The sequence below is a fragment of the Elgaria multicarinata genome, chromosome 20 (assembly GCF_023053635.1).
Source record: "Elgaria multicarinata webbii isolate HBS135686 ecotype San Diego chromosome 20, rElgMul1.1.pri, whole genome shotgun sequence".
NCBI lineage: Eukaryota > Metazoa > Chordata > Lepidosauria > Squamata > Anguidae > Elgaria > Elgaria multicarinata.
The window spans coordinates 18,055,855-18,082,266 of NC_086190.1; the positions used below are offsets into that span (position 1 = coordinate 18,055,855).

Below are 26,412 nucleotides of genomic sequence, written 5' to 3' on the forward strand. Positions count from 1 at the left end.
AAATACAACAACAACAACAACAATAATAATAATAATAATAATAGAATATAGTGTAATAAACAATAATAATAGTAAAAAAAATTAATAGTAGAAGAAGAGTATAATAATAATAATTTTATTATTATTTATTGCATTTTTATACCACCCAACAGCCGAAGCTCCCTGGGCGGTTCACAAGAACTAAAACCTTTCAAAGTATAAAACAAACAGTATAAAACCATGATATAAAATACACATTAAACACTGATTAAAAACACTGATTAAAAACATACCATACATGATTAAAACATCTTTAAAACATTCTAAAATTTCACTGGGTTGACGAATTTCCTCCGGCAGGCCATTACACAATCTGGGAGCAGCAGAGGAAAAGGTCCTCTGGGTAATAACTATCAGTCTAGTTTTGGCTGGCTGAAGGAAGTTCTTCCCAGAGGACCTGAGCGTGCGGGGCGCATTGTACGGGAGAAGGCGATCCTGCAGGTAGCCGGGACCAAAAAACCATGTAGGGCTTTAAAGGTAATAACCAACACTTTGTACTTTGCCCGGAAACTAATTGGCAGCCAGTGGAGTGATTTTAATGTTGGGGTAATATGCTCACCCCTAGACGTACCGGTGACCAACCTGGCTGCCATATTTTGAACTAGTTGAGATTTCCAGACTAGGCACAAAGGTAGCCCCATGTAGAGCGCATTGCAGAAGTCGAGCCTCGAAGTTACCAGCGTATGCACAATTTATTTATTTATTTATTTATTTATTACATTTTTATACCGCCCAATAGCCGAAGCTCTCTGGGCGGTTCACAAAAATTAAAACCACAGTAAAACACCCAACAGTTTAAAACACAATTACGAAATACAGTATAAAAAGCGCAACCAGGATAAAACCACACAGCAAAGTTGATATAGGATTAAAATACAGAGTTAAAACAGTAAAATTTAAATTTAAGTTAAAATTAAGTGTTAAAATACTGAGTGAATAAAAAGGTCTTCAGCTGGCGACGAAAGCAGTACAGTGTAGGCGCCAAGCGGACCTCTCTGGGGAGCTCGTTCCACAACCGGGGTGCCACAGCGGAGAAAGCCCTCCTCCTAGTAGCCACCTGCCTCACAACCGTCTTTAGGTCTTCCGACTCCAGGAAGGGGCGCAGCGGGCGTATCAGCTGAAGCGGATAGTAGGTACTCCTGGCCATCGCCTCTATCTGGGCTGTTATTTGGAGCGAGGGATCCAGAAGCACCCCCAAGCTGCGATCACAGTCTTTCAAGGGGAGTGTAACCCCATCCAGAACCGGTTGACACACCTCCAAACCCAGGTTGCGGCCTCTGACAGCGAGCCCCTCCGTCTTGTCTGGATTCAGCTTCAGTTTGCTTTTCCTCCTCCAGCCCATGACCACCTCTACGCATTCATTCCGAGGAGACACGCTACCCTTAGCTGACGCTGTTGTCGAAGGCACAGAGAAATATATGCCTTCTATTCTAGCATCATAGAATCCTAGAATAGTAGAGCTGGAAGGGGCCTGCAAGGCCATCTAGTCCAACCCCCTGCTCAATGCAGGAATGTTGTTAATAATATTAACAACAATAATATTAGAAAGTGATGATGATGATAATAATAATAATAATAATAATAATAATAATAATAATAATAATAATAATAATTTTTATTCCAGTTGTGGTTTTATATTGTGGGTTAAGTTTCCATGTTTTGTACTTTAAGCTTCACTTTATGGTTTTAATTCTTGTGAACCACTTCGGCTTTTGGGCAGTATAGAAATGAGATGACGGTGAGGTTCTGATGGTGATGGGTCAACTAAGGGAGTGTGTGGTGGGCATGATAGATACGTATCAAACTATGCGTAGTGTGGGACGGCCTTCCCCAGCCTGGTGCCCTCCGGTTGTGTTGGACTGCCATTTCCATCATTGGGAGCGATGGGAGTTGTAGTCCAACAGATCTGGAGACGCCAGGGAAGGGCAGGCTGGGGTAGGTACCAAGCCTTTCCCCGTTCTCCTGTTGATAACGTTCCTAGTTGTCCCATGGAATTGGCAGTATGTTCACACGGACAGACCCACGGACCCCAGCCCCCAAATGCCACCACTTCACACCAAGCATAATGAACTGATGGAATTCGCTCGCTGTGGCAGCTGATCGAGAGGCGATCAGGCGAAGTCCGTGGAGCAGACTCGGTCTGGAAGCTCTTCCTTTGGAAGCCCCTTGACCTCTGAATCCCAGATGCTGGCAGGCAAAACGGCCTCTTCAAGCCACCCTTGCAGGCTTAGCTGGAGGTGTGTGGCTTCATGAGATGGATTTTTGGTCTGGTCCTACACGGTCGCTCTGAAATCTTGAGGTGTTCTCTTTAACAAAAGAAATCAATTCTGGAGAGAGAGAGAGAAACAACAAGCCTTGGAAGATTATGCTTTTAATGCAGTCGTACGCTGTTTCTCGTTAACTTTGCCTGGGTTGCAGTGACCTGTGTAAATATTTGATTCTGGAGCTTCTCGAACGCTCCAAATCATCGCTGTGAAGCACAGGCCGCTGGGCGGTGTGTGTACGTCTGTGTGAGAGAGTGACTCCAGCCGCAACCGGACCGCAGCCAACGAAAACACAGGCCCGACGGGACCGTCTGTCCTAGATGCACCTTGGCTTGCATTCCCAACCCTCGTTTATACGCTGGTTATTGTCTGTAATAAATGAACTGAATGGAGAATCCCTTGTTTGGTTGGACTTGTCGTTCCCTTCTCTCTCTCTCTCTCCCCGGCCTCCTTAACAAAAGGGGATTCTTACCTCCGTCATCACCCGTGCGAGCGGCACGCAAGGCATGAAACCCCGGGGGCCGTTTCTGACGCGACGAGCCATTAAAAAGCCACCCGGCCAGATTAGTCACAGTCTTACGGCCGACGGCCGGCTATCAGGAAGGGAAGCTGCGTGAATATTCTCCCCTCCCAAAATTCGGCACCTGAACTCTGCAGACGGCCCTGTCGTTGCTGCTCTTGTTTTTCTTGCTGGTACATATTGCGGCCCTCCAGATGTTTCGGCCGGCAGCTCCCACCATCCCTTGCTGGGCTCGCTAAGGGCGGATGGGAGTTGTAGGCCAAATCCTCTGGCGAGGGCCGGGGTTTTCGATTGGGAAACCCGCCAGTCTGTTTTCACCGGGTTTCGCTTTCATGTTGAGGACCGTCCCGTAGAGTTCCAGATGTGGTCTTAGGATGAAACGAAGAGCAGAGGCACGGTGGGGTGGGAATTGGGAGGAGCAGGCGGGGGGAGGGGGTTGCTTCCACTAGAGAGACCTAGTGGAAGCAACACCCTAGTGTTCAGAGGAGGGCAACCAGGATGATCAGGCATCTGGAAACAAAGCCCTATGAAGAGAGACTGAAAGAACTGGGCATGTTTAGCCTGGAGAAGAGGAGATTGAGGGGAGACATGAGAGCACTCTTCAAATGCTTGAAAGGTTGTCCCACAGAGGAGGGCCAGGATCTCTTCTCAATCCTCCCAGAGTGCAGGACACGGAATAACGGGCTGAAGTGACAGGAAGCCAGATTCCGGCTGGACATCAGGAAAAACTTCCTGACTGTTAGAGCAGTTTGACAAAACATCAGGAAAAATGTCCTGACTATTAGAGCGGTATGACAATGGACCCCATGACCTAGGGAGGTTGTGGGCTCTCCCACACTAGAGGCTTTCAAGAGGCAGCTGGACAACCCTCTGTCTGGGATGTTTTAGGGTGGATTCCTGCACTGAGCAGGGGGTTGGACTCGAGGGCCTTAGAGGCCCCTTCCAATTCTACTCTTCTAGGATTCTGTGAAGAGGACTGCACGCCGTTTTTGTCTTGGGCCGTTGCCAGTTATGGAATGCCTGCCTTTGTGTTGAAGTAGCACGGACTGGACGGCGCTTGCGTTTCTCTCGTGTGGTGCGTATGGGCTCGCACACTCGCCGGACTGGAGGGGTAGATGCGTGGGCACGATTCCGGCGTGTCCGTCCAAATCAGTCGCGGGTGCAGAAGCGTCCCGGATTCGGTCTTCCAGGTCAGAGGGTTCCCGGTTTCGTGGCTGAGCGACTGCCGGTGAGATGGGCCAAGTGGTGGAAGCCGGCTGCTGCTTCCAGGGAAGAATCCATAGCTCTGGGATAGGGCACCTGCTTTGGAGGCGCAAAGGCGCTCATACTGAAACCCCCCGGGGATTTTTGAAGCAGCAGGGCTCCAGAAGGCCTTGGAAAGGAGACCGTGTTGGTCTTGACGGACCACCGGAACCGGTCCGTGTCCACGATTTCAAGGTGCCGGAATAAACTCCTTTGATCTCAGCATCATTGCCGGGACTATTTCAGGACTTACGGGACTTGGTGTGGGCGAGGCGCCCTCTAGTTTTGGGGCAGAGGGACGTGGGTCAGTGAGGGAGAATGCGAGGGCTTCTTTTTTTTTAAAAAAAGTGGCCCCTCGGACCACCCGGGACACTTCGAAATGTCTCCGTTTCTGCAGCGCCCTTTGCAGCGGTTTGAGCATGCCTGCGCTTTACGGGAGAGGGCTCCTGCTTTTAGCTCCCAGGGCTCCTGCCAACAAGCCATCCAGGTGTGGAGGTGGGGCAGGGTGAAGAGGTTTGGGGGGGGGACGGCTTGAGAACCAGGGCAAGTCCCCCCCCCCATTTGCCGCAGGGCCCCACAACCTCGTCTGTTTCGGCATTCTCTTCCAGTGCAAAAACCCCGAATAAAGCCTCACGAAGGCCCTTAATCTCTCTGCTAGCTGCCTTTTGTATTTTCAAAAACAACCCGGGCCGGCTAATTGGAGCTGGCACCCTCCTGTTGTGCGGGTCGCGTCTTGCCTTGAAGGCTCTTGGCTAAATTTCACGCCCCATCAGGCTCGTCAGACACACTTGGCTGGTGCGGGGCGGGAGTGGGGGGAGGTACTGCAAAGGGCTCCCCCGGGCCTTCAGGGCGTCCCGTGGAGGCAGGTTGGCGGAGCTGCTCCAGGCCATCGGACGAGAGCGTGCCAGGCTCCCGTCCCACAGAGCCTCGCACGGCCTTGCCGTCTTGAACCCTGAGCCCTGGTTCCTGGGGAGAGAAGCCCGAGTGGGAAGGCTGTTCCTCGCATGGACGCTCACTCTCTCTTGCCGGTGTGTCCGGAGGCAGGTTGCGGCTCTGTGCGAGTTGCTACTGGAGACTGGCAAAGGCTATCACGGCTACTAGCCCTGATGGTTGTGTGCTGTCTCCAGTATCCGAGGCAGTAAGCCTGGGTGCCCCAGTTGCTGGGGAACATGGGCAGGAGGGTGCTGTTGCACCATGTCCTGCTTGTTCATCCCCGGCCGATGGCTGCCTGGCCACTCTGTGAACAGAGTGCTGGACTAGATGGACCCTGGGTTTGAGCCAGCATCAGGGCTCTTCTTACATTTTTATGATTCCTCTGCCTTTGCTGAGTTCGTTACTATTATTATTATTATTATTACTGTTGGATAGTCGACTTTCTCTTAAAAAACAAAACAAGACCCAAGGCGGCTTACGACAAAACCGTTTTTAAAAAAAATATACAGAAGAGCTGAAAAACCGCTTCTGCTCAAAAGCACCAGAACTTAGTCCAGGCTCAGGACGGACCAGAACCGAACAACTGATGCAGTTCAGATCTGGTTCAGTTCCCTTGTTTTTAGGAAGGTGCTTGTGGGTCTGCTCTGGAAAGGAGTCTTTTACAAAGGTCGGTAATAAAACGAGGTGCGAACGGCCACCCCTGGGCGGCGGCAGCGGTGCCCTCATCCACGGGCGTCTTCCGTTTCATCTGCTCTGCCTTCCTCCCCTTTGCAGATGGAAAAAGACGAGACTGTGAGCGATTCTTCTCCGCACATAGCCAACATTGGCCGCTTGGTAGAGGTAGGTCTGGTGCCCCTTCTGCCCCGGGGCTAACCGTCCCAATCGCCAAGGCCCCTGCACGGCCGAGTTGCATCGTCATGTGCAGCGTAAATCCCCCTTTGCTCCCGAACTCACGTCCTCTTACCTCCCTAGTCTGCAACCAGCAGCCTGTGGATCAAAACCAGCCCAAAGACTATTTTCTAGGAGGAGGAGCAGCAGTTTCATTTTTATCCGGCCTCCTCTGAGGAGCTCGAGGTGACGTTCCTGACCCCCCTCCTCCTCTCCATTCGATTCTCACAACACCCCTGTGAGGTAGGTCAGACTGAGAGTCGGTGACTGGCGCAAAGTCCCCCAGTGAGCTTTTGTGGCTGAGTGGAGGCTAGAACCCGGAGTCCCAGTCCAATGCTCTAACCACTACACCGCACTGCCTTGTCTGCCAATTGACCCAACTGTTCTGTGTCGTTTTCGCTGGTTCAACAGGAGGGTTTTTTTTGGCTCCTGGTCCAGTGCAGCATAACTGTGACGGCCTTTCAACCCATTTCTCACATATCTGGTTATGGGTCAGTTATTTTTGTGGAGTCTCTTTCTCTTTTTTAAAAGGTCACGCTCCGGCGTCTAGCACTGCCCTTTCCCTTTCCGAAAATGTCAGTGCACACTGTAGAACTTCTCTCTATCGTGTCCCTTGGCTTCCGCCGTAATTCCCAAGGCTGGGACAGATTTGAAGGGCACAGGGAGGGGAAGGCATCTTATTTGTGACCGTGTCCGTCCATCCGTTGGCAATTCTCATTTTATTTTTAAATCCGTCTTATTTATTTTCAAGTATTTTTATCCCGCTCCTCAGCTGAAAAGGGCTGCCAGGGCGGCTGACGTATCTTCCGTGAAACGGAGACCGCCCCTGCCCGCAGGCTTACCGTCTAAAAACACACGGCACACGAGGAAAAAGGGAGGAGGAGGGAAGAGGGGGAATTGAAGCTGTCTTTCTGGTGGTAACAATTGAGGGAGAAATTGATTGGAAGAAGTACTTCTCACTCACAACTCTTTTATCTAGCTTCAAGGGGATTTTTTATTTGCCCTAGAGCAGCCTTCCTCAACCTGGGGCGCTCCAGATGTGTTGGACTGCATCTCCCAGAATGCCCCAGCCAGCTGGCTGGGGCATTCTGGGAGTTGTAGTCCAACACATCTGGAGCGCCCCAGGTTGAGGAAGGCTGCCAGAAGACGTAGTCATGGCCACCAATTTGGATGGCTTTAAAAGGGGGCTGGACTCATTCTTGGAGGAGAAAGTCTACCCAAGGCTTCTAGTCCTGATAGCTCTGTGCTGCCTCCAGGATCAGAGGCCGTGTACACCAGTTTCTGGGGAACATGGGCGGGAGGGTGCTGTTGCACTCAAGTCCTGCTTGTGGGTTTTCCGTCCGCGTGGCCACTGTGTGAGCAGAACTCTGGCAGAGGTGCGCCCTTGGTCAGATCCAGACTCAGGGCTCTTCTCCTGTCCCTGAAGTTCTCTCTGCGTTAAGCAAGAGTGATTAGTTAGTTCATTAGTTACGCTTTAAGCAGCTAAAGAGATCCTGAGTCAGCACGCCCTCTTAGCTTTAAAGCACCCTGGTTGGGCCGTGGAGATTCGGGTTAAACCCCAAACCAAACAGATTCGGGGAGGCCGAAGCTGGCCCGAACTCGGGGTGTAGTTCCTGGCCGGTCTGAAATGGGCGCCTCCTTCCCCGGGCGTGTGCTGCCCTCTTGTGGGCCTGCTTGGAACTTTCTGTCTCTACGCCCCGGACCTAAAGTGGGGAGGGGGGGGGCAACAGAGGGCAACTGATTTCTCCTCTTCTCTCTTTTTCCCGCCCTTCTAGGACATGGAGAATAAAATCAGGAGTACGCTGAATGAGATTTATTTTGGGAAAACAAAGGACATTGTCAACGGGCTGAGGTAAATGGATGAACCACTTCTTTTCTTCCCTCCTCCCTTTATGTGAAGAACAACTCCTGGCAGCCCTGTTGAGCTGGAATCATGTGGGTTTCCCGCGAAATCTTTTCTCCGTGTTTTTTAAACCTGTCTTCGGGGAACGTGGCACATGTGGGGGCTGGTCCCGTGGTGCCCGAGTCCCTCCCTGCCTTGCCGAAAACCAAAACAAAACACCCCATAAGTTGTAGCTGGCATTTTGCAACGGCCCTCTCATTTATGGTGTCCCGGCTCACTTATTTCCCCCCTCTCTCCCCTTTAAATTCCCACCCTGATGGTGTGAAGGCCAGGTGGGAAGCTTTAGGGTAGCGCAGAACACTTCCTCACTCAAGAAGCTCTTTGTGTGACTCGGTAGCTCGCTTCCTTTTCTGGCAGCCGCCTGCCTGCCCTCTCTCAGCTACATCGTCAAATTGATTTCTGAATTTTGGAAGGAATACGTCCTCCTTCAGTGGGGCGGTTGCCTGGATCCGCTCCCACCCCCCTGATTTCTCCAGCTTATGTGTTCTCATTTGCAACGTCAGCGACTCCTGGAACCCTGCTTCCGCGTCTTCTTCTGGACTTTTCTGACCTGTTCTCTCCCCTCCTCTTCCGTTTCCGCACCTGCTCTCTCTCTCTCTCTAGATCTATTGATGCTATTCCCGACAACCAAAAGTATAAGCAGTTGCAGAGGGAGCTCTCCCAGGTGTTGACCCAACGCCAGATGTACATTCAGCCGGATAACTAGGCCAGGCCAGGTACCCCTCCCAAAACTGGCCTGCGAGGTGCACCACTGGGCACTAAAACGACACTCACCTTGGCCGAGAGAAAGCGGCTTTTACCTGAGCATGCTCAGTTCTGCCTTCACACAAACTAACCCCTAACTCTGGCGGGATACTGATCTGGTTTAATAATAAATAATAATAATAATAATTGAGGGCTCTCTTCCAAGCCTTGCATTTTGCTCTTCCTGCCCCCCGTTTGCAGTTCCTTGCACTTGTAATGTTGAGGATTGTGTGTGTGGTTTTGTTTACTGGTGGGGCAAGGAAACACAAGAGCCAGCGATCAGGGCTGTGTGTACTCTGCATGGAAACGCTGCTACTATTCTCCAAAGGAGCCTGGCTTATTTGACCTGACTTGATTTATTTATTTATTTATCTATTACATTTTTTTATACCGCCCAATAGCCGAAGCTGTCTGGGCGGTTCACAAAAATTAAAACCATCACAAAACAACCAACACGTTAAAAGCACAAAATACAAAATACAGTATAAAAAGCACAACCAGGATAAGAACCACGCAGCAAAATTGATATAAGATTAAAATACAGAGTTAAAACCGTAAAATTTAAATTTTAGTTAAAATTAAGTGTTAAAATGCTGAGAGAATACAAAGGTCTTCAGCTGGCGACGAAAGGAGTACAGTGTAGGCGCCAGGCGGACCTCTCTGGGGAGCTCGTTCCACAGCCAGGGTGCCACAGCGGAGAAGGCCCTGCTCCTAGTAGCCACCTGCCTCACTTCCTTTGGCAGGGGCTCACGGAGAAGGGCCCCTGTAGATGATCTTAAATTCCGGGCAGGTACATATGAGAGGAGGCGTTCCTTCAAATAACCTGGCTCCAAACCGTTTAGGGCTTTGTATGTTAGTACCAGCACTTTGAATCGGGCCCGGACCTGGACTGGCAGCCAATGAAGCTGGAAAAGGACTGGCGTAATGTGATCTCGCCAGCCAGTCCCTGTTAGTAAACGGGCTGCCCTGTTTTGTACCAGCTGAAGCTTCCGGACCATTTTCAACGGACTTGATTTATTTAGAGTGCAATCCTATGGCGTGTTCAGACAGACTAAAGTCCTGCAATTCTCAGTATGCCCCAGGCAGCCATGCTGGGAGTCGCAGGACTTTTCTGTGCCCAAACACGCATCCTTAGCTAATCTTGTGAGGGGAAAGGAGCCCCATGTGGTGCTAAAATTCCACCTCCGTGAAATCTCCCTTTTGAGATTGCGGCAGGCTTTACCCCCAAATGGTCAAAAGCTTTATCCTGCCAGCCATGAGGACCAGAAACTTGCTTGAAAAGAGATGAATGTAATCTGAGATGATCTCAGGTCCCGAGTCCTGCATCCAACCCTTAAATCCTCTTCCCTGCGGATTTTTGCAGGGTTATACTCAAATTTAGTCGCATCTCGCTGCAGAACTGCCCCTGCGTTTCTCTTCCGGCAGTCTTCCACAACCGGGTGTCCTCACAATTGGACTGCAACTTCCATCATTCTCAACCAACCTGGTTAATAATGGGAATTGCAGTCCACTCGTTCTGGAGGACACCCTGTTGGGGAAAGACGTCAGCACCTGGAAACTTGCTCGGTCTCTTTTTAAACGGAAACCAACATCTATGATTCCCCCCTTCCCCGCCCCCCCCCCCCCGGCCCTTCCTTGAATCAGGGAGTGCACACAAGCCTTGCCGCAAATGGCGGACGTCAGTGGATAGTTGGGAAATTCAGTCATAGGAGCAGAGGAGCAGAGTTCCAGGAAGTTTGATTCTCTAACGCCGTTCATATCCGTTTCGTTCCTTTACCTGCCTGTGCGAGGGGCAAAATGGAAACACTCCGGGGGCCGGTTGCAGCCCTTCCAGAAACCAAAATTAATACTCCCCGGACAGCCTCACCCACCTTTGGAGTGTGAGTTAATCCCTGCTCTTACATGCCGTGCCGTCTCCCTTTTGAAGAAATAATTGCTTCTTCCCCCAACCTTCTAAAACTGCTGCTCCTTCTGAGTTGTAACTGCTCAGGTCTGCATGGGAGACTGACTAACCTCTGGCTAATTTAACCTTCCACAACGTACGCGCCGGACGTTGCCGCAGGAATCCTCTGGAGCCGTGTCCGCCAGAAATTCTCAAGAAGCTTTGCATGGAAAAGCACTCTTAACTTACCGAAATAGCCGTAATAATGTTGCTGGGGGGAAAAAAACCCACACGTGCCGGTTTGTTTCTTCCACGAAAACCACCAAACTCTCCTTCTGAAGTTGTTCCTGATGGGGATATCTAAGAAGGTGCAACAGGACCAGCGAATTCTCCCTTGGGTGGTGTCTTAATGTCAGATAATAGCAGGCAAATTCCTGTGGATGGATCAGTCTATCAGCGGTTTTTCAGAAGTAGCTCTAGATAGACAGCAGTTGCTAGAGGAAGACAGAGGAATCTGGGCCCCTGTAAGATTCATAAATAAGGCTGGCTGGTAACGCACACAAGGCATGCTCAGAGCCCACTGACTTTTTGGGTCGGCAGGCACATTTGGGATTTTGACAGTGTGTTGTGGGCTCTCTCACACAATGGCTGCCATGGAGGCGGGGTTGCCCATGGCTGGCCACAAGACAGTCATTTCCCAGAAGCTAAATTGGTGAGACTTAAAGGGAGTCGAGAGCAACTTGTCCAAAAACCGAAGTCCAAAAGCTTCAGAACACAAAACCCCTCTTTGGAACCCAGCTAAAGATGGCGGCCTTTTGCTTGGCAGTAAGTTCGCCTCCCAGTTAAGAAATGAAATAAATATCAGGAGGTGACACAACGGCGGTCTGGCACGATAGCAAGGGCAAAATAACGCACCGAGGTTTCTTTTCCCTCTCCCCTGAGTGCCGATGGCAAGTAGCCGTATTAGGATAATTTTTTCCACGCTAGGCATGGGTTGTCGTGACGTTTGAACCCGGCGAAGGTGGGTAGCCGGACTGGTTTACAAACCGATAGCCGCCCTAGAGCAAGCCGCAAGGTTCAGGGTGGTTTGTAAACCATCCCGGCCAGGTTCGGACGTTACGACAACCAGCGCCCTGGCGTTCACGTACGCCACTGTGGCTCATTCTCCCTCCGCGCTCATGCGAACCCAGGCCAAGATTGGTGACTGTGGGCCTGTCAGGATCCGAGCCTTGGTTTGATCTCGGCGGGTTGCGTTTGTTGTGTTCTCGTTCTCCCAACACCCCGGGGAAGGAGCATTAGGACTGCTGGGTTCACAGCCAGGGTGGTGGCATATTTGGGGCATCCAACCTCAGCTTGAGGGTGTTCCCAGACTTCAGCCTTAGCGCCAGGCAAACACGTTTTAGACTTCTTTTTCTTCTCTCCCCCTGCCAACACGAGGAGCGAACGCCTCCTGTTTCCACCCCAAGGAGTCCTTCGTCCGCCTCTCTTTTTTATTTCAACCCGTCCGCCTCTTTTCTTCCCCCCCTAGGTCTGTGCAGACGTTCGCGGACAAATCAAAGCAAGAAGCTCTGAAGAACGACTTGGTGGAGGCTTTGAAGAGAAAGCAGCAAAGTTAAAACGAAACACACACACACACACACACACACAAAAGCAAATACTCCATTGAGGATGCTAACGAGACATGACATGCACTCATTAGATTCCTTTTCTTAGAAAACATCTTTTTTCCCCCCTTTCTTCTTCCTTTCTCTCCCTGGCACCCTTCCACCCGCCTGCCACCGGTTTTTATTCTCCGTCACCTTCCTACGTACGATACCCTTCCACTCACGAGCTCTGCCTCACCTTCACGCCCCCGCCCTCCGACGAATAAAGCTGTATAAACTTTTTTCCCGTGTCTTGCGGCTTAATTTGCATCACCTTTTTATCAAAACCTCGCAAAGCATTTCTGTAGAGAAATCTGTGGAGGTGGGTTTGGGGGTCTTTCCCCCACCCCACCCCACACACACTTTTCCCCCTTCCTTTTCTCCTGCCCCCAACATTTATAGGCATAAGACCACCAGTCATTCTTTTTGTCTCCCGGATCTCTTTCCATCTTTTGTTACATTGGTGTAAAAAATGTAAAACAAAACAAAAAAAACCTTTATTAAATACTGTGGTGTGTGAAAGAGGAAGAAAAGTACCCTGGGAAATGTGTTCCATGTATGTTTGGGGATGTCTGGGAAGTGGGAGGCTGCAGGGTGGGGGTGCAGAAGGGTGCCCCCCCTCCCCAAGTCCTGATCCGTGAGAAATTTTCCGAGTCCCGCTTTCTGATTTGGGAATGGTGAGGTGCTTTTTCCCCCCTTCTTCTTCTTCTCCTTGCTGTTTTGATTTCTATGGAACGCAAAAAAAAAAAAAAAGGACTGGTTATTTTTGGTTGTGTTTTTTTTTTTTAAATTTGTAACGCTTAAAAATTGAATCGACATCTTATACTTGAGCCTCCATACTTAAACGGGGAAAAAAAAAAGGAAATAAATTGCAAAAAAATGAAAACCGTGTTGAGCCGTGAGCCGTTTTTGCCTCCTCCCCATCGGTTGGTGCGTGATGGCAGCAATTATTAGCACGGGGGTGCAGGACGTCGGGTGTTGGGGCCAAATCTGGCCCTCTGGTGTTCCCCAGATGGCCACGCCTCCTTTCCTGGGCTCCGCCTCCTTCCCCACAATCTTGGCTGCCGTTTTTTCCCCATTGTGAAAAGTGGAAACCCGCGTCCTAAACCTTCATTACTGGCAGTAACAGCTCCAAGCTAACAACACGCTGGTCTTATTCTGCCATCGGGCCCCGGCCCCACAGGTCTTCTCCAGAATAGATTCCGTCCCTCGGGCTGAGAGAACAGCCAGAAGCAGCATCAGCAATGAGCCGAAGGAAGCAGATTAACGTCATTCGGGCACCCGAGCAACGCCGGGAATATCTTACCTTCTAGTAATAAAATCAACATAGGAAGATATCTTCTGCCACAATAGACTATTATCCACCCAGCCCAGCATTGTCCGGTGTTGACTAGCAAAGGGTTTCTACGCGTTTCAGGCAGACACTTTCCCATTACCTGCAACTTGAGGTCTTTGTAGCCTGCCCCGGGGTTTTTAACTTCTTTCCCCCTGAAATCCATTTTCGGGGGGCTCCGTTAAAGGTCTTACCAGCAGTAACAGACTCTTGAGAATGAGGGGGCAATGCACAAAAAGGGGGGCAGGAAAGCCGGGGTGCCGGAATTCGGGCGACATGTATGAGGTGCAACACCGCTGTTCTCACTGGTAAAACGCCAGGGATTAAATCTGAGGCTTTGGACGCTCAGCCTTTAGCTGGTGGAAGATGTGCGATACATGTTACGCGTGTCAGAAATCGCCTTAAACCAGGCAAGGGTCAGCACCTGAGGCTGAGAAGTTCTCTCCCTGCTGATGAAACCTTTTAACGGGTAATGTTAGCAATTGAACCCAGGGCTTTGGTCTTGCAAAGCAGACACCATTGCTGAGCTGCGGCCTGCCTGCTCTTGCCTGTTATTTTTGGGTTTTTTTTTTTCACGCCAATCTACTGCTTTTCTGCCAAAAGATCCAAGGCGGCGTATAATTTAACGAGTAACCATCATCTGAGGTGTGGCAGACTTCAGCAATGACTTCTTGTTGACTCCGTCGGTGTCCAGTTTGCTAGTCCTAAACAGGATGTAAAAGTCCTACTCATGGGCCGGTTCCAACCTGACATTTCATCCCCCACGCTGCAGAAGGAAAACACACACAGATGCGTTGGTCAAGGGATTTATTTATTCCCACGCCCCCACCCCCCTATTCCATTGAACTGCTAAAATGCCCATTAAAAAGGAGCGCCCCGTGTATGTGTAAGCACAGCTGTGCTGCCCCCTTTTCCCTTCTACGTCTGTGACGAAATACAGGTGCAACACGACAGGTGAAGGGAGATCGACTCCCTTATGACGAGGTAGTGGCCACAAGTAGTGAATTCCCATTTCCATCCTTTTCAAGAATTGCATTTTCCCATTTTCGGCGGCGAGTTAAAAGTCCCCTCCAGTGCCAGGTCTGAAATGTCACCGCAAAGCAAAAAACACACTTTTCATTCTTCAGCTTGGATTTTGTGGGCTTCATTTCTCCCACCCACCCCATGTTTAAATAGTATCATTGTCCATTAACAGCCAGGGAGATGGTCTCCAAGGATTCGTTCCGCGGAAAGAGGAGATCGGGTACGATCTCTACAAAGCCAGGAAGCGCAGGATTTCACCGGCGGAATCCCTCCGCCAGGGCGATCCAAGCGAATCTCTTTAGTCAGTGCTTCTGGCGTTCGCTCAAGATCACGCCCGGTCAGCTTTCGAGAGATTCCTCTGGTCCGTCCAGCAACGGGTCTCTTTCTTCGGGCAGCAGCGTCCTCTTGCGACGGTAGGCGAGAAACTGGAAAGAAATCTGAATCCGAGAGTTAAGGTCCGTTTCCGTAACTCGAAGAGCAGCTGGCAGCAAAACATTCCAGTCCTTGTGTTTTAAGGACTAGCCAAACGCACGGAAATGGTTTGACTTAATATAGCAGCAGCTTCATTCATACACATCAAACTTCTAATGTCAATAGGAAGGGCTGCATTTGCAGCTGGAATGCTGGAGAGAAGCGCTCCTGCTAGGACATCCGAGATGTGTTAATTTTGATCAGCTTTCCAAGGTGGAGTAAAGATTACGAGGCACGCTTTTAAAGACTCAAAGTAGTATTAATGTGTATAATTTATACACTGAACTATAAATGCTGCTACTTTTAGTAGTGGTACTACTACTACAACTAGTAGTAGTAGTAGTAGAAGAGGTACTACTAGTAGTAGCAGTACTACTATGTGAACCGCCCAGAGAGCTTCAGCTATTGGGTGGTATAGATATGCAATAAATAAATAATAGTAGAAGTACTACTACTAGTAAAAGTACTACTACTAGTAAAAGTACTACTAGTGTTTTTCTCTTACCTTTCCTCTAAGGAACTCAGGTGGCATAATGGTTGCACACACAACCTGAAGCCCCGAACCGAATAGTTCCCCCTTCCCCAAAGGTAGTTTAGGCCTAGCGTAACCCCGTAAGCTAGCGGGCCTCTGAACCCGAGACTCCCTGTGCAAATTCAAGGCTGTTACCACCTGTAGGATTTCGCTGTACACGGCCTAGAAAATGGGCTTGGTTTTTAGAAATCAATAAACAGCCACAGCCTGGGTCTTTTCACCGGGGGGGCGGGGAAAAAGGATACGACCACGTCGAGAGCGAGAACTCCCAAGCTGCCAACCAACCAAGGGAGGTGATGGATGATGTAGTTGCCCTTCGTTTGACCCGGGTCCGGGTTTTTGATGATGACGCTGAGGCCATACAGCGTGTTCCCAAGCATCACCAGAGCAAAGAGGGTATAAGAAATGCCGCTAGTTGATTTCCTCTTGAACTACAAGGAAGATCACAATAACAACGCATTTATTACAGGACGAAGGAGCATTACAGAATGCTTTTTACGTACGTAGCGCTTCCTGCATGCAGCGGTCCAGGACGGTCCCCCCTCCCTCGATCAAGGCCCGCGTCTAATCTGGCTCGTGAAAGGGGCCACCACCAAACGGCCCTTACGTTTGTGTAGATCTGAGGGAGCCGGGAAAGCAGGTACAGCAGCGCCGAAACCGACCCGATCACAAAACCGACTATTTCTTTCTTGGAGAAAGGCTGTGGAAGATAACGAAGGTTTAAGGGACGCCGTGGTCGAGTCCGGGTGGAAAGAGGCGGAGAAATCCAGACACCGGAGAAAAGCATACAGAAATCAGTCACCACAAAGTGAGGAGGACGTTTGCCACAGTTCTCTCTCAAATACACACACACAGAGCGAAACAGAGCTATATAACTGCAGGGGGATCTCATTGGTGCATCTTCTGGCCAGCATCGCGTGCGGGTGTTACTTCTAGGAATGAATAACCACAGTGAAACGAGCAGGGATTTCTCAGCTTAGAATCATAGAATAGCAGAGCTGGAAGGGTCCTCTAAGGTCATCAAGTCCAACCCCCTGCTCAATGCAGGAATCCACCCAAAAGCATCCCCGACAGATGCTTGTCCAGCTGCCTCTTGAAGGCCTCTAGTGTGGGAGAGCCCACCACCTCCCTAGGTAACTGATTCCATTGTCACACTGCTCTAACAGTCAGGAAGTTTTTCCTGATGTCCAGCTGGAATCTGGCTTCCTTTAACTTGAGCCCGTTATTCCGTGTCCTGCACTCTGGGAGGATCGAGAAGAGATCCTGGCCCTCCTCTGTGTGACAACCTTTTAAATATTTGAAGAGTGCTATCATGTCTCCCCTCAATCTTCTCTTCTCCAGGCTAAACACACCCAGTTCTTTCAGTCTCTCTTCATAGGGCTTTGTTTCCAGACCCCTGATCATCCTGGTTGCCCTCCTCTGAACATGCTTGTGAAGTTTCCCCCTGTGTAGCGCAAGTGAGCATACGACAGGTGAGAGGTCCAGCTACAGGGTAGAATTCTCCCTTTCAGGATGCCAGCCAGGTAACCACACCATTTCCCAGGAGATGCCGTTCCATTTTTTACCACCCCCTCCAGGTTTTTTAAATCCCACCGTAACCCAGACATTGAGCATTTTGTGGTCTCTGAATTCTCACTGGGCTCCTTTTCAGTGGGGGAGCTGTACTTCTGCAAACGTTGGGCTTCTCGCAAGCCGCCTCCTTACATGTGTGCCATTTTGACTTCACAACCATCGGCACTCACGCCTGAACATCAGAAATAAAAGGCGTGGTTTCCCCATTCCGTCTCCTTTACTGCCCAGTGTGACTCCGCGGCTGATGCTATCGAGCGCAAAGCGGTCCTACGATGGGACCAGCAACAGGACCCAGGTCAGGTTTGGTATCTGCAACACATCTGAATGAATTCTGTGGGGAAATCAGCCATGGATCCTCCTTTCTAAGCAGGGTTTGCAGGTTTCCCCCCATACTAAAAAGCTGAAATGTTTCCCCTAAGGCTAAGTGACCGATAGAGCTTTGATTTCTGCTTTCAAGCAAGACACTCGCCTTCCATCCGGGCTGATCGTCTTCAGAAGAGAGCAGCGTCCTCCCTTTGAACGCCGTAGGTCCGTCTCCGAGCTGAGCGGGGTGATTGCTGAGCAAGGACGTCGCTGACACCGTTCCCACGAAAATGAACGCAAAGACAGCATTAATGGATACAGAAACTGAGGAGAGAAGAGGAAAAGTCGTTTAGGATGAATCAGATCTCTTATTTATTTTTTTCTATCACCATTTCGTTTTCCTGTTCAAGCGGGTTGCGTCTGTGATTAAAAACTTTTTTTTTTTTAAGCAGTCATGAAAAAGCAGATTAGAGCAAGGCTTTCCGCGAGTCGGTTGAAGAGGAAGCAAAACAAAGCCGAGAGGGAATTTGAACCAGCCCTAAAGCAGTTTTATTTTCGACCAATCCCGCAGAAAAAACAGCGTTATCTGCCTTGCAGCGTGAACGGTTTGAAAGAGAAAGAGAAATAACAGAGTGATTTCCAGACAGGAAATAGTTTGGAGCAATAATCTACCAGAAGGATCTTTTTTCAAAGTTTGATAAGAAGAGATAGAGCGGCCAAGAACTCTTTTCCTAAAAGCAAAACAAAAAAATCATGAGCCCTGAAAACAGTTAAGCAAGGGTGCTTCGGATCATGTACAGAGTGCATTTTCCTCACCACTCAAACTACAGCTTGCTCCTCACCCTGGAAATTGAGCGGGATGGCTGAAGCAGCAAAGGTTGTTACATGGCCTTTTTTTTAGTGAAACATGAATCCTATAATGTCTCTTAGTAGTTAACTGCTGCAAAGTAGGGCAGAAAGAAACTCTGTACATGCACAAAGACAATCCAGTTGTCAGTTTAATGTGCTCCGTGGCTGAAACTGAGCACCAAAACAGGTTCTGGGGCTTACCCTAACTTGGGTTAATTGGTTTAAGATGATATTCTAGACGTGTTTAGCTAGAAAAAAGGTCCTACAACTCCCTAGCTGGGAGATGTTTCTTGAAAAGATAAGATAACATAAGAGAAGTTTCAAACGTGTTTTTTTTAAAATACAACATTTGTTACGCTTCGCAAATCCATCTCTCCTGGGCAGCGTCAGCGGCTTGGAACTTACTTCTCCTGTCCCGGTTCTTAACTTTGTAGTAGACGTAGAGAGAGATCATGACCAAGTCTGCCAAGACGTAGTAGATGGCTGTGTAAACCTACGGGAGAAAAGTGCGGAGCAGTAGCAGGATTTAATGCGAAAAGTTCCGTGTTCGTTTTGCCGCCGTCTGAAACAAGCCGCCGAATCTGACGGATCGTTCGTCGTGACGTTCTTACCTGCAGCGGCAGCTGCTCAGCCAAGAAAGATCCTATCAGGTTTAAGGAGTCTCCTCCCAGCCAGCCTAAGAGGAAGTAGATCGACAGCGCCTGGTCCATAATCCCGGTTTTACAGGCCAGGTAGAATTGGCTGCAGGAAAACAGGCAAGAGAAAAGAAGCAGTTCAGAGCAGGCTCGTAGGTCAACTCTTGTTCGGTCGCCTGTGGCGAGTAGATTATCTCCAGGCGACCAGGCCGGGGGGGGGGGGGAAATGGTTTTCTTTTTTTCCTTGGAGGCAATAGAGGGATATGCACAGAGTAGTCTGAGAGAAGGCAGACCTGCAACAAGATGTTGCAGTATAAAGCGCTCCGTTCCTTCTCTTCCCACTTTCAGCAAGACTTCCATCTCCACTAAACACTGGCCTATTTTTGAAGGTTCCTTTCTTGCCCCCCTCAAAGATTCATTTTGTGCTTCTATAATCCTTGGGGTGGGGCGATTCCGGCTGCGCAAACGTCGGCACGCACGCCTTGAACATGGGAAATAGCGTGAAGGATTTGGCCGCGTTTGCAAGCCAGCGGTGGCAGATCATACACAGAAGGGTTTTCCCTTACTCAATTTGCCAACCGAGATCAGATTGGAAGGGGAGAAGCCTTGTTTAAAAGTCCAAAGCGAACAGGAAAAGGACATGGGAGAATCCTAAAGCTTCGGAACAAAACTTCAGAGGACAGCCGTAGTTCTTTGTGGCATTTCCCAACCTTGGGTCCTCAAATGTTTATTAGTAATAATTATATACAGCTTAATATCATATATTTCGGTGATTCACATATAAATATTAAAAACACACATTTAAACACATAAAAGCAATTTCAGCGGCAGAAACCATACGTTAAAAATATACCATTAACAAAAAAGTCTAACGGCAATAGCCATTGGGGTTTTTTAACTCCAACTCCCATCGCTCCAGCAATAGGGGATGATGGAGGTTGGAATCCAACCACAGCTCGGGCTGCCTAACCCTGCCCTAGGATTCTAGCATAGCCTTTCTCGTGTGCACAATTTTTATTTTTAAGGTTCAGCACTCAGACGTGGTACAGTCCTGACACAGGTTTCCCCCTTTCCGACGCGACACTCCTACAAAGAGCAGGTGACAAACGCGAAAGGCGTTTCGGTCAGGGGTGGGAAACACAGGGGCTGTTCAGATGTTTGGCCTGCAACTCCCATCCTTCTCCTGTATTGGCAACACTGGCTAGGGGATAATGGGAATTGTCAGCTAAAACATCTGGCGAGCCAGTTCTGTTTTAGATGTTGCTGCCGGCATGGGAAGGACGGCTTTGTTCACGCTGCCGGTCGTTTTTCCAGATATTTGTGGCATCGGTTTTGGGAGGCAAAGGATTTTTTTTAGGATGGTGCGGATCTGTTTTCTTCCCACTGCCTCAGGCACCGAGGTGGGGCAGGAGGAAAAACGACATTCCCCCGTTTCTTTAGAGCAGGAAATGACTCACTTCTCCAAAAGTTTCGTCATGGGCCAGCTAACAACCGCAAGTCCGCCTGTCATTTCGGCAGCGAAGAATCAGCCCGCGATTTAACCCTCCTGGACTCCCCTGTTGAGGTGGAGGGGGGGCACAGCAACCCCATGGATCACCCGACACCCGGAGAGGAACGGACCTCGACTTACGGGAAAGAAGCCGCAGCGAAGCACATGATGGAAATCAGGCCCAGCACCACGCTGGCTATGTCCCAGCCGTCTTGGGCGCATTCGTGGAAGATCTCCATCACCCACTGGGAACCGTTGGGGCAATTGGAGGAATTCTGCCCCGGCAAACTCAGCTTCCAAGAACTGGCCTCCATCGCGCCCTACGTAAGCGGGGACTGGAGGTGAGGAACAGTTGTGTAAGTTACGCCCGGCGTAAGGATTTCACCATGGCTCAAGGGTGAACCTGTCAAAAAGAATCCGGAAGAGAATACATATAATGTTTTATTTTCTTTCTCATGCTCCTCAGTGGAAAGGGTTCCCAGAGAAGCTTACAAACAATCAGTTCAAAAAGATGGATCCTGCTCACAGGCTTTACAAGCAGAAAAGACACGACGTATGAGGAAAACGAATGAGGAGGGTAGAGGAAAAACGCAAGTTTTCTTTTAGTAGGGCTCATGGAATGGTCTCTTCTCCCATCTCGTTCCCTTCTGTACTCGCTGGTTATGCCAATAGTTGAGAAAGTATTATGGAACAGACCTGAGTTCAAGTCTAACCTTGGCCATGGACTAGCTGCATGGCTTTGGGTGGATCACTTACATGAACTACAACTGTTTTGCTATTGGTTTGACACTCGCAACTTCCCACACAGCATGCTGGGAATCGCCATTTGGCGATGGTTCTTGAAACTGAATTGGACACAACGAATCCCTCTTTAAGGAAGTTTCCCTAGCTTGGACTTCAACTCCCATCAGACCCAAGGACTGGAAGCTGTAGTTCAAAATATCTGCTTTAAGGAACTACGCCCATTTGGGAGCTGCAAGGATTAAATCGGTTTCGAAAGTAGTCTAGGTTTGTAGCATGGACTTGCCCACACATCAAACTAAATTTCCCAGTTGTAAAGTCAATTAAAGGTCCTCTTTCCCACTAGAGCTACGTAGAGCCTCCCTGTTCAACTGAAGGGAGACATGATAGCACTCTTCCTTGAAAGGCCACACAGAGGAGGGCCAGGATCTCTTCTTGATCCTCCCAGAGTGCAGAACACGGAATCATGGGCTCAAGTTACAGGAAGCCAGATTCTGGCTGGACATCAGGAAAAAGTTCCTGACTGTTAGAGCAGTATGACAATGGAGCCAAAAACCTAGGGAGGTTGTGGGCTTTCCCACCCTAGAGGCAGCTGGACAGCCATCTGTCAGGTAGGCTTTAAGGTGGATTCCTGCCTTGAGCAGGGGGTTGGACTCGATGGCCTTATAGGCCCCTTCCAACTCTACGATTCTATGAATGTAGTGTACCTGTGAATAGCTGTCCACCATCGGAAACAGGATACCAGTTTAGATGAACCTTCTACCACGACATTTCTCATGTGACCGAGGCCCACGAGGGTTGTCGTAACCCGAAAAAACCCTGTCAGCTTCGCGAAGAGTTCAGAGCGGTCAAAGGTGTGGAAATAATTCCACCAAAAAATGATAATACAAGGACTTCAGCCTTCAAGAAATTGCCCACCCAGCACATCATCGCTTTGAAAACAGATCTGTGCGGAAGTGTCGTATCAGCACAAAATCGTTTGGTTGCGTCACTGTTTGGTTTTCCAAAGACGCTTTCTTTTTATCAGCGAGACAAGAGATTGGAAGGGAGTTTTTTTATTTGGAGATGAGACAAGATCAAAAAAACCTTCCCACAAGTGATTGCCCTACGTGTGTGTAAAAGAGATGGAGGTGGGAAACATCTCTTCAGAATTTCCCCCGTGACCCGTTTTGCTTTCATAGTGTTTGTCTGAGAGGAGAGCGCTTTCCTTCTTCTTTTTTGGATGAGCAAAATAAGCCATTTTCCATGTTATAGGTCAGAGGGAAACGAAGGACAAATAGCCACCAACCTAGAGCACGAAGCTGCCGAGAGGTTCCTGAGAGCAGGGATGGACTCAGACCTTGACCCTAATTTCTAATTGTAAGTTTTAAAACAAAGCAGTGGGCGAATTGAGAGCTGTTACAACTGGTATCTTGCACAGGGCAGGATGCCCTGTGCAAGATGCCAGTTGCAACAGTGAAGCTGAGGTGTGATAGGGAATTTTTAAAAGGGTGGGGGAGGATATTTATTCTGCTAGACAGGGATGTGGATTCAAGGTCCATCCCTAAAAGATTTACCAGGGCTCAAGCCTGTGTTCCTTGTACGTACTTCGCACTCAGGACTCTCAACCCCCCCTATTCCCAGATTTGCAGGGAAAGGACAAAGCTGTGAACCAGGAGGCGGAAATGCACTTTGCTCATGGCTCAGAAGTACTGTTGTTTAACCTGATCTGCTCCTGGACTGAGTTCCAGAAATGTTCACTTCCTTTATTACATTTCTATGCCATCTAACAGCCAAAGGTCTCTGGGCAGTTTACAAAGGTTAAACGCCACAAAAATACAATATTGTAACGTAATATAAAAACTATTTACATACAACATATAAACATACACCCCAAAGGTTTTTTTCCCTTTCAAATTAAGCCCTGTAAAGAGAAACTGACATTATGGATAGCAGAGCATAACGCTTTACTTTTTCGGCCAAAAAACTCCCCGTTTTATTTGCATATATTAGTTACCGCCTACCCACATCCATTTAAAAGGTTTATGTTCAGAACATTGTCACACTCGGGCCGTGGGCTCCTGAACCTATTTTGCCAAGCCAGCCACAGAGTGTACGGATGACCAAGGGCATCTCTGAGCATGGGCAGAGCGCCTTATGCTTTTCATTTCCGGAAAATCCATCCCCAGGCCTTTGGGGATACAGGAAGTGCTTGCAAGGTCAGATGAGAGAACCCCCAAACGCGTTGAAGCCCCGGAAGTTGTTCTTTTTCTTATTTGTGCAACTGCGTTATGGGGGGGGGGGAATCACAAGAAACCACGTATAATATTAATGTTTCATAATATTAGTATTTCCCTGTTCCAGTTTCATTTTACACACAGACACACATCCTGTTGTGTTTTCTGTTGGTCTTGCCACAGATCGGAACACCAATTTATTTTCTCTCTGTGTTTAAAATAATAATCATTAAAACCGATTGCCAAATTTACAAATCAAAAGCGTCGTCCAAAGGCTGCACAAGAATGTACAGGCCACGGCTCCTTCCTCCTTGCAACAGATCTGGTATATCTCCCGGCCTCTAGAAGTTGCTGAATCACCACTCACATCAACCCCCAACCACTGGAGGTGATGGGAATTGGAGCACCAACAGCTGAAGGGAACTTAGTGGAAAGGAATTCTACTACAGCTGCAATCCTACAGCTCACTTACTCAGGAGTAAACCCTGTTGAACTGCATGGGACTTACGGACAGGACAGCGTGGTAAATAATCCAGGCCTCTGTTCGAGCCAAAGCAGGTGGAACGAGTAGCAATTTAGGAGATTAGCCAATTGCTGGCTAAGCCACAGCTCTGGTGGCTAATAACCACTAGGCCCTAAATTGTCCCGGCCCGATGACTCTGCTTCCCTCCCGGAAACTAGCCTGGGTTGTTTTTACCCAGGGCAACCCAGATCACCTTTGCCGGGGAGGGATCTATTAGTGGAGCACTGAAGATGCCATTCTCAGACAGGCTGTGAGCAAAGAGACGGGGGAGATACTCTGCACAAGCTCAGAGAGACTTGTTTATTATCACTCAACATTTTTTAAAAAAATTATGTAGCCTTTTCTATAGTTTTCACATTGTATTACCTATATGTTTTAGCGTGACCCGCTGAGAGATTTTATCATAAGCAGTGGAGAAGTCGTATAAATCAATCAAAGCTTATTCATCATTACTAGACATGTTTATTATTAATTTTCATGTTCCAGGGTGGACCTCTGGAAATGAAAGCAAGTTCAAGGGATCAAAATCAAGCCCCCAAAAGAGAACTAGGGGGCTGGGTTATTTTCTTCCCCCCCCCCAAAAAAAACACCCCTTTTAAGATGCTGTTCTCTCTGTATAGAAGAATCAATGAGGGTTATGCCGTACAAACCGCCATTCGAAGGTTTCATTCAGAGCCTATGGAATGCCAGGCCTCAAGCTCCAGTTTCTATCTTTTCCAGTCCTGGGGCGTAGCAAGGATCAAGAGCACCTCTGAGCATGCACAGAGTGCCTTTGCCTTTTCAGGGAAAGGAACCACACCTAAGCTTTCTGCAATTCTAAGAGGGGATTTTACTTGTTTTTGTTGTTATTATTATTATTAGCAACACACTACCCTAAGGAACGTTGCTAGAGCTTTAAAGCAGCTTTACCCAATTAGAGTCCTTGCAGCTGGCTTGGACCTCAACTCCCAGCATCCCCCAGCCAGCATGCTGGGAATTGCAGTCCAATACACATCTAGAGGCAATCCAATTTGGGAAAGGAATTTGGGCTGGAAGTTGTGTCATTGTTGTCTTTTAAGCCGCCTTGATTTAACTCCCTAAATCCACCAACCTTACATCCTCTACCCCGGGGTAAGAACCTCACGTCGTTTACCCCGGGGGGAATAAATAAATAAAATTCAACTCACAGCAGCCCTTTGTTCGCCGCAGGGAGCTGGCTTTCGTCCCTGCTCGCTATCTTCAGCACGCCCCGAGCGTAAACCGGATTCCAGCCGGTTCGACGCTGATCCGGAGCCGATCCGGCGCGTGGCTTTGTGGGCTGCTTTTGTCTTAATCCGGTTACAACTCCACCCCTGCGGCATCGGACAAGGGATGGTGTTTTTTTTCCCTTTCTTTTTAATTTACTTGCTGATGCAGCTCCGTCAGCTGACTCTGGGTCCCGCCCCATAGAAGGAGGGCTGAACTCCGAATTGCCCAACCTCCGCCTTGCAGGGCCGGTGGAAGATTCGCCCCGCGCGAAAAGCGCAAAAACCTGTCCCCGTATAGGACTCTCTCCGGGGCAGAGACCTGTTTTTTTCTTTTTTCTGCACAGCGCCTAATAAATAGATGGCGATCGATCCTCCATTGATTAGATTTCTTTTCAACTGCAAAAGAAACCTCTTTACTATTTTTGCTGCAAGAGGCGCAGGCTGCGATCCTTACCTGGGAGTAAGCCACAATGAAAACCACGAGGCTTACTTTGGAGTAGACACGGACAGGTTTGCCTCGTTATACAGTTGTGTGCAACTCTTAACAGTTATGTCAAGAAGATGATGATATAACGTCTCTGAGCATATGCAGAGTTTTTCTTCTTTGTTTTCTTTTCTTGTAAATAAATGCCTTTATAGACAGTGCGGATTAACAGTGGACACATCAATTGTGTTTTACTTTCTGTCTTGACTAATAATAATAATAATAATAATAATAATAATAATAATAATAATAATAATAATATATTTCTTAGCTGCCTCTCCGATTGGATCGAGACAGGGAACAACAAGCATAAAATAATAAAATACTGATTAAAAACATAGTATACACTGTTAAAAACATCCTAAAAGCATCCTAAAATTCTACTGGACAGGCCTTCCGGAAGCGATCAGTCTTGACAGCTTTCTTGAATGCTAAAAGACTGTTAAGGCTCTTCCTTTATCATTATGATGATAAGTATGTCTCTGAGCATATACAAAGTTTCCTCTGTCTTTCCTGTAAACACCTTTTATAGATAGTAGGATTAGCATTAGAACAACTGGGTACATCAACTGCTTTCTTTTTTCCTTTTCCTTTGATTCCTTTTCCTTTCTGGCTTTGCGGTTATGATTCGGGTGACGATGAAGTATGTCTCTGAGCATACGCAGAGAGTTTCCCTGTTTTCTTCCTTTTTTGTTTTCTTATAAACACCCTTTATCGGCAGTAAAGATTAATATCAGAAGGAATGGACACATCAACGGTTTCTTTCCTTTTTCTTTGTGGCCTTAGCCAGTTCGGCTGGAGTCCAGGGGATGAAATTCTGATCTGGCCAGTACAAAACTCTGCGCTAGTTGCCAACTATATATAAAATAAAAAAGGCAGAGGGATTAATTAAGTATCTGCATGCCATTGCGTGCACCTGTATGACACCTCTCACCTTGTTTGTCTGCATAGGTATGT

The 26,412-nt window shown here is 48.5% G+C and overlaps 2 protein-coding genes across 5 annotated transcripts in view; one reads left to right on the forward strand and one right to left on the reverse strand.

Annotated features, from left to right (window-relative positions):
* The window catches only part of CAPZB (capping actin protein of muscle Z-line subunit beta), a 66,550-nt gene extending 53,959 nt beyond the window's left edge, over positions 1-12,591 (forward strand). Inside the window, exons 7-10 of one of the 2 annotated variants that reach the window (XM_063145486.1) lie at positions 5,773-5,838; positions 7,662-7,738; positions 8,393-8,505; positions 11,944-12,029. In XM_063145486.1, coding sequence (XP_063001556.1) covers positions 5,773-5,838; positions 7,662-7,738; positions 8,393-8,495 — 246 coding nt within the window. In that variant the 3' untranslated portion in view covers positions 8,496-8,505; positions 11,944-12,029. Of the gene's footprint in view, positions 1-5,772; positions 5,839-7,661; positions 7,739-8,392; positions 8,506-11,943 lie in introns of both variants that reach the window. The other variant, XM_063145487.1, reaches the window with a different exon arrangement.
* A 1,642-nt stretch (positions 12,592-14,233) lies between these two features.
* Positions 14,234-25,095, reverse strand: SLC66A1 (solute carrier family 66 member 1). 3 transcript variants are annotated; one of them, XM_063145104.1, is made up of 8 exons: positions 24,912-25,095; positions 20,407-20,600; positions 18,753-18,882; positions 18,547-18,634; positions 17,459-17,616; positions 16,025-16,117; positions 15,663-15,848; positions 14,234-14,851 (listed from the first exon to the last, which is right to left on the reverse strand). In XM_063145104.1, exons 2-8 carry the CDS (start codon positions 20,577-20,579, stop codon positions 14,753-14,755), a joined length of 927 nt encoding a protein of 308 aa, XP_063001174.1. In that variant the 5' UTR covers positions 20,580-20,600; positions 24,912-25,095; the 3' UTR covers positions 14,234-14,752. The 3 variants fall into 3 exon arrangements, with proteins under 3 accessions (XP_063001174.1, XP_063001172.1, XP_063001173.1); XM_063145102.1 differs by having other exon boundaries at positions 20,407-20,668; XM_063145103.1 differs by lacking the exon at positions 24,912-25,095 and adding an exon at positions 21,714-21,767 and having other exon boundaries at positions 20,407-20,668.
* Positions 25,096-26,412: the final 1,317 nt, after the last annotated feature.

Coding starts and splice junctions, on each gene's coding strand:
- SLC66A1 (XM_063145104.1), bottom strand. CDS start 20,579: ATGGAGGCCAGTTCTTGGAAGCTGAGTTTGCCGGGGCAGAATTCCTCC. Junction 18,883..20,406: donor TTCGCTGCGGCTTCTTTCCC/GTAAGTCGAGGT, acceptor GTTTTCCTGCAG/CCAATTCTACCTGGCCTGTA. Junction 14,852..15,662: donor TTCTCGCTCTCGACGTGGTC/GTATCCTTTTTC, acceptor TCTCGGATTCAG/ATTTCTTTCCAGTTTCTCGC.